This window comes from Physeter macrocephalus, chromosome 21 (assembly GCF_002837175.3).
Source record: "Physeter macrocephalus isolate SW-GA chromosome 21, ASM283717v5, whole genome shotgun sequence".
Classification (NCBI taxonomy): domain Eukaryota; kingdom Metazoa; phylum Chordata; class Mammalia; order Artiodactyla; family Physeteridae; genus Physeter; species Physeter macrocephalus.
Genome location: NC_041234.1, coordinates 93366444 through 93374266, shown reverse-complemented (window position 1 = coordinate 93374266; position 7823 = coordinate 93366444). Strand labels below are relative to the sequence as shown.

At 42.9% G+C, this 7823-nt stretch overlaps 1 protein-coding gene across 2 annotated transcripts in view; it reads left to right on the top strand.

The window, feature by feature from the left end:
- The first annotated feature begins 1877 nt into the window (after positions 1-1877).
- Positions 1878-7823, top strand: part of LOC102974379 (uncharacterized) — a 28176-nt gene continuing 22230 nt past the window's right edge. For both annotated transcript variants that reach the window (XR_008616344.1, XM_024128105.3), the window contains exon 1: positions 1878-2310. Coding sequence is in view for 1 of the 2 variants with exons in the window: in XM_024128105.3 (XP_023983873.1) it covers positions 1985-2310 (326 nt within the window). In the remaining variant the exon portion in view is untranslated. The remainder of the gene's footprint in view (positions 2311-7823) is intronic.

The window sequence follows — 7823 nt, the reverse complement described above, 5'->3', positions numbered from 1 at the left end:
AAAAAGTTGAGAGAATATACTACAAATGTGTCCTTTGTGAAAAATTACTTGGCAATATGAAATCAAATCTGATAAGAAATGAGTCAAAATGAAGAATTAAGAATGGACATTTTGCAGTACACCAGTCTATGTAAATGGAGGACTAAGACCAAACAACAAGGTTATGAATATGTGATAGAATGAAACCATTATAAACCCTGACACAATAAAAATCCATTCATTCATTTGTTCATTAAACACATATCACTTAGTACCTACTCCGTGCCAGGCAATGCTCTACACACTGTGGATACAATCATCATCAAGATGAAGTCTCAGTCTTCATGAAACTTAGATTCTAGTGGGAGAGACATACAGTAAACATATTATCTAAATATATAACATATCAGATAGTAATGAGTGCTATGAAGAAAAATAAATAGCATAAAGGGGGAGAGAATAATAAGGGTGCTATTGTAAATAGTGTGGTCAGGGACGACCTCTCTGACAAGATGATAGATGAGTAAAGAACGGAATGAACTAAGGGAAAGAGCCATGCAAATATCTGGGGAAGAGCACTCTGGGCAGTGGAACATGTCAATGCCCTTCAACCAAAGACCATCAGGAACTTACTCATAGCTGACAAGTTGGGTTTATTATTCTTTGCAGGCAGGGAGAATGAACACCATAGGGAACCATGGGGTGTTTCAGTAAGAGAATGTTAGAAAGAACCTACTATAGTATTTGAGAGATTTACGGGAGGGTCTAAGGAAGTGGCAGTTCGCTCTAAATCAGATGCTGTCAGAAAGCAGGGGCAATTGTATGATAGGGAGGGCAGACTAGGGCAAAGATAAAGCTGTAACTGATAGAGTAGCAGTCACCCATTTTGGCCAAGAGAGGGGGTGTTTGGTGTTTTCTGGGTGGCACAGTGACTTTTTTTTGTCTGTGCTTAGACAAAATTATGAAGTGGTCTTATTTCGTCTCACGTTGTCAGTCACCTAGTGACCTTGTCTTAGATTGGTGTTCTGTGAGTTTATGTCCAACCGAAGAACATGGCCTGAGAGCTAGCCAGCTTCCTGATATCAGGGGCTGCTTCCCAATCCATTTTCTCTAACAGCAAGTGAAAAGCCTTAGAATATAAGGAATAAATTTTAGAGGTGGTGGGAGAGGAGGGAGGAGGTATAATATTGGCTATCTCCTCATCTTTAGTAGAAAATAGTTAATAGTGCATTATTATTGTATGGGACATACTTATACTAAAACATTATTCATTGTTTAGCTGAAATTCAAATGTAAGCGAACCTACTGTATTTTTTTTTCTTTTTGCTAAATCTGACAACACTAAAATAAAAACACTGTCAGCTGCATAGGAAATACTTTGAATACTTGGTGCTTTATCTTCTCGTCCCACTTAGATTTTTATTTGAAATCAGGATAGACTCAGAAAAAAATATGTAATTCGATTTGAGCCATTCCTATATATTCTACATGTACATAGACGCCCACATATATGCATATATTGATATTATGTATATGTACGTATGTACATACATACACACACACGAGAAACAGTAAGCATCCAGTAGTATAGAATATGTAACACACACGCACAGAAGGCACCTGAAACACAAGCAGAATTGACTGTGTTGATGATACGGCCACTCAGTGAAATGTATCTTGTGGTCTGTCTGTCATCCTTCCTTTCGGTCATTTCAAGTACGAGGCTGAGAAAGCCACGGTCTCCGATCCAACTTGGACCTGGCGCGCCTCCTGAGGAACCGGAAGGATGAGCGGAACCGATTGCAGCGGCGGCTTATTTACACGGATGCACACACCCCTTTCACGTCGGCCACGTAGGCCTGGGGAAGGATTTTGCCGGCGTACCGGGAACGGCTTCCTCATCTTTGGTTGGGTGGGGGAGGGTTGCGCAGCGGCGCGTTCTGGGAGCCGAAAGAGACTGAGCTCTTGCCGGGCTCTTGAGAGTGTTACCTCTTTCGCGGCAACAATGGCTCGGGTGTCTCGCTCCCGCGGCCCGGAGTGGGAAGCGTCGCAGTTCGTCGAAGAGCCCCGAGCCCTCGGGGCGGCCGCTCTCGTTCGCACTCTTGCTCTCGGCCCAGGGACCGGAATGGCCTCGGCCATCAGCTGGGTGGCCTCAGCCGAGGCTCCCGAAACCAGCTCTGCGGCCCTGGCTTGCGGTGTCGTTCGCGAGAGCGGCCCTCGGCACCTCGGTGCGCCCCTTCCGCTTCTGCGTCCTCGTCCGCTGAGCGCTGCCGCCACTCGCGCCGCTGCGGGAGCGACGAGCCGGGACCCAGCCTCCTGGACCGGGAGGAGGTGAGTGATGCGGCCGCACCTTCGCTCTGAGGAACCCACCTGCCTTCAGAGTCTGCTTCATCTCTCATCCCGCTTCTGAACGGTCCCAATTAAGCATTTTCTACCTTCTTTGCGCCCATTTCCATCTTTTGCTTCAGTCCACGACAGCTCCTTATTTGCTCTTTTTCTCCCTTAATTCTCACTCATCCTTGGGCCCCTTCATACGGTGCTCTGACCCCTCCACCCCCTTTCACCTCTGGTCTTGCAGAAGACATGGCCAAGGGTCCCAGACCTATTTACGTTGTGTGCAAGTTTGTGAGCAAGTTTTTATTCTCCACTAGACTGAGTTCGTGGAAAGGAGGAGCCCGATTTTACTCATCACAGAATTCGCAGTGCCTAGCTCTTAGTAAGAGCTCAACCATTGTGTGTTGAATGAATGAGCAGATTGGTTTGAGATGATAACAGGATGTGTAAGTGGAAATTCTTTGTAGGGAGTTGGGAAGGGTTCAGATTAAGGGTTTAAACTGGAGAAGAGAAAACCATCCCCCACGACAGGATTGGATGAATGTAGGAAAAGCGATGTGCGTAGCTGCAAATGGGGCTACCTTGAGAAAGGTCTTGTGAAATGGTCTCAATCTTGACCTTGAGGAATGAGGGGGGGGGGGTGAGATCAACTTTCCTCTAATGAAAGTGAGTATTGGAGCGGAAAAATAGTTTAAGAAGGAAAAGTTCTAATTATTGCTGTGTAAGTATTCATACCTCCCAAGTGCCATGAATGTGTTAAAAATGAGAAATTTACAAACATTACAGGCACTGAGGGGCAGGTTGAAATTACAACAGTTGGGAGATGTCTTGATGATTCTTTTTCTTCCAACGGTGGGAGGTAATAAAGCATAGTAAGGAGGATGATAGTGGCTGGATTCAGACTGCCTGAGTTTGAAGCCCTGCTTTGCCACTTAATACCTGTATAACTTTGGGTGTTGATAGTTTACCTGGGCTACTCTGTGGTATTGCTGCCTCAGCATCCATTTTGTTTGCAGGGACTAGCCCCCTCCTGTAAGCACGTGCTCTAGATAGCAGCCCGTAAAATCACAAGCAAATGTAAGTTCCTGATATGACTTCCCTAACAGCCCCTGTGATCTGCAGTCTCCCCTGCCTCCCAGTGCCGGTATGCTGTATGGCCCCCTTAGAGAAGACCCTCGTGGGGCTTACCAAAACCCCCGCTCCTTTGGTTTAAATTGACCAAAATGGCCCTAGCCTGGGAACCCCAAAGCACTCCACCCACAGACCGTAATAAAAGCATGTGCCCCAGGTCCTGTCACTCTCTGCACCCTATCTTGACCTCCCCATGTAACCCCTCGAGGTGTGCTGGATACTTCCTACCGGACCTGTGAGTAATAAACTACTCTATTTCAATTTCTCTTGTGGTTTTGTTGAACTTTGGCTCACCATCTGGCACCCTGTGCTCCACTTAACAAATGTTAATTTAAGGAAGTCAAAACATTGGGCAAATCACTTAACCTCTCCAAGGTACATTTCTTCACCTGTAAAAACGGGGATAAAAATAGTGCTGACATTTTTAGGGTTGTTGTAATGATTTAGTGCCTGGAACATAATACACATTACGTTTTAGCTATTAGGGTTTCATACCTGGGAGCAGGAACAGTAAAAATAGTCCTGAATTATATTGGAGACCTACCTCTCCAAGTTATATGTTTCAGAAAGGTCACCCACAATCTGTGTCAATCAAAAACCAAACAGGTTATTTTAGAATCCTAACCAAAAGGTGTAAGAACAGCTTGGGTGAAATTTTCATTTGTGCATGTAGATGATAATTCATCTTGAGTCCAGATGAAACCAGGTAGCAGCAGGGACTGTTTTAATGGTCTCTTATTCACCCTGTTGGTGAGAGAGGTAATTCCTCCCTAGGGTTATGGGGCAGCTGAACATAGGATACCTGACACTGGACACATAAGATCCACTATGCAGGGATAATCTGGAACTGCACCTGTCCGTTTGATAAAGAGGGTTGTTTGGCTAGGGGACCTTTTCTGCAGGAGCAGAGTGGGAAGGGGAATTTGCAGTTAGGCCATTGGAGGCCCTACTGGTTTCCCCAGATGTCAAGGCAGTACATAATATTGGGCCTTAATTTTAGACCCTACACCACAAGGACTGTGTGTCTTTACAGTCTGGCAGGCATCATTGGCCCCTATACTTATATATTCCAAGGGCTGTTATTTGTATGTTTACTTTTAGATTATCTGCTTCTGGAACTGGGTGACCCTCTGAGTCCAAATCTGCAGTTATAATACCTTTTCCCCTGAATAAAGAAGTAAAAAATAATTTATTTAAGCAATGAGACCAAATATATTTATTTTGTAAGGATTAAAAAAACCCAGAGACAAAAGCAGCTAAACTTTGGAGAACTGAGCCTCTGTTAGTTTTCTCCTTTTCTTTTTTTCAGTTTATGAGTAATAGCAAATACTAAACAGAAGAAATGACAGAAGAAATGACAAACATTATAATAAAACAAAAAAAATTTAATGTCCTCCAAAGAGCAGATAGACAATGTACTCCTTTTCCAAAAAGGAACTAAAGGAAAAACAAAGAAAACAAACCCTGAATCTCATTGAATACAACTTTTGTCACAGAACTTTTCAGAGCTCCCTTTATTTTCTACTTCTTGTAGTGCTTCATTTTTTTTCAAAATTGAAATATTTACTTGACAGAAAATTTTTGAATTTAGTAAAGAAATGGCAATAACTGGTACATACATTAATTCAAAATATTTCTACTAAGCACCAAATAGTTCCCAATCTTTTTACCAAGAACCTTTTCATCATTGAAAGAATGCCTAAAATGTAATCAGTTTAGTTAGGTGTTTAATCAAGAAATCTAAAGCTGCCAATCAGTAGTGCTTCATTTTTAAAAATTGTCTTTACTAGTGAAAACTAAAGTTTTAACCAAATTGGAACAGACTTCTTTTTCCTTTCATAAATATGCATAAACAAATGAAGTTATTTCCAAATGTAAAACTGTTTCTGTCACATATTGCAGAAGATGAAATGAGCAATTAGGGGCTCTGTCATGCATGCGGCAGAAGGGATGCGCTTGACAGCCTCCCAGGCTGCATTTCTAGCCTGGCTGTTCAGGCTGTCTGTAGTCTGTACCATTTGATAGTACTATCAGAACATCAGACCCTAAGTGTTAAGTTTACATTTATACCAAGTTTTTATTAATTTAAAGTTTAAAACATAAAGGGAGACTAGAATAACTGGACTTGTTGAATTTGAATATATATAAAATTTATATATATATATAATGGAATTCGGCTATTAAAAATTTTTTTTATTTCTATATTTAAATTTATATTTCATAACATTTCTACCTATTGAAATCCATGAGTTCACACCAGTACCTCAAATTCCAATCCATAGCACAGCGTTCATTCTAGCTTTCCCCTTTTTTCTATGAATGACTTTTTTTTTTTTTTTTTTTTGTGGTACGTGGGCCTCTCACTGTTGTGGCCTCTCCAGTTACGGAGCACAGGCTCCGGACGCGCAGGCTCAGCGGCCATGGCTCACGGGCCCAGCCGCTCCGCGGCATGTGGGATCCTCCCGGACCGGGACATGAATCCGTGTCCCCTGCATCGGCAGGCAGACTCTCAACCACTGCGCCACCAGGGAAGCCCTCCCCTTTTTTCTAGAATTCACCTATTGAGTTATAATTTACATGCCTATATCTTCTGGAAAATGAAGTGAGATAGGATTAGAGAATTGGGAGCTCCTGAAGTATGAGGACTTTCTGCAAAGAATCCTTGTTTTAGACTGAATTGTGTGCCCCCAAAATTCGTATGTTGAAGCCCTAACCCTCGAAGTGACTGTAATTGGCAATAGGGCTTTTTTTTTTTGGAAGATGATGTTGGGGATAGGAGTTTTATTAATTAATTTATTTATTTTTGCTGTGTTGGGTCTTCGTTTCTGTGCGAGGGCTTTCTCTAGTTGTGGCAAGTGGGGGCCACTCTTCATCGCGGTGCGTGGGCCTCTCACTATCGCGGCCTCTCTTGTTGCAGAGCACAAGCTCCAGACGTGCAGGCTCAGTAGCTGTGGCTCACGGGCCCAGTTGCTCCGCGGCATGTGGGATCTTCCCAGACCAGGGCTCTAACCCGTGTCCCTTGCATTAGCGGGCAGATTCTCAACCACTGCGCCACCAGGGAAGCCCGGCAATAGGGCTTTTAAGGAGGTAATTAAGGTTAAATAAGCTCATAGGATGAGGCCCTAATTCAGTAGGACTGGTGTCCTTATAAGAGGAAGAGACACCAGAGATCTCAGTCAATCAGTATCTCTCTGTCTCTCTCTCTCTCTCCTTCTATCTCCCCCTTATCCTCCTCTCTCCCTCTACTCTTCCTCTCTCCCTCTCTCCCCACTCCCACCTCTCCTGACCTGAGCACAGAGGACACAGCAAGAAGGTGGCAGTTTACAAGCCAGGAAGAGAGGTCTCACCAGAAACCAATACTGATGTCACCTTGATCTTGCATTTCTTTTTTTTTGAATTTTATTTTATTTTATTTATTTTTTAAACAGCCGGTTCTTATTAGTTATCCATTTTATACATATTATTGCCCTAATTCAGTAGGACTGGTGTCCTTATAAGAGGAAGAGACACCAGAGATCTCAGTCAATCAGTATCTCTCTGTCTCTCTCTCTCTCTCCTTCTATCTCCCCCTTATCCTCCTCTCTCCCTCTACTCTTCCTCTCTCCCTCTCTCCCCACTCCCACCTCTCCTGACCTGAGCACAGAGGACACAGCAAGAAGGTGGCAGTTTACAAGCCAGGAAGAGAGGTCTCACCAGAAACCAATACTGATGTCACCTTGATCTTGCATTTCTTTTTTTTTGAATTTTATTTTATTTTATTTATTTTTTAAACAGCCGGTTCTTATTAGTTATCCATTTTATACATATTATTGTATATATGTCAATCCCAATCTCCCAATTCATCCCACCACCACCACCACTCCCCGCCACTTTCCCCCCTTGGTGTCCATACATTTGTTCTGTACATCAGTGTCTCAATTTCTGCTCTGCAAACTGGTTCATCTGTACCATTTTTCTAGGTTCCACATATATGTGTTAATATATGATATTTTTCTCTTTCTGACTTACTTCACTCTGTATGACAGTCTCTAGATCCATCCACGTCTCTACAGATGACTCAATTTCTTTCCGTTTTATGGCTGAGTAATATTCCATTGTATATATGTACCACATCTTCTTTATCCATTCGTCTGTCAATGGGCATTTAGGTTGCTTCCATGTCCTGGCTATTGTAAATACTGCTGCAATGAACATTGGGTGCATGTGTCTTTTTGAATTATGGTTTTCTCTGGGTATATGCCCAGTAATGGGATTGCTGGGTCATATGGTAATTCTATTTTTACTTTTTTAAGGAACGTCCATACTGTTCTCCATAGTGGCTGTATCAGTTTACATTCCCACCAACAGTACAAGAGGGTTCCCTTTTCTCCACACCCTCT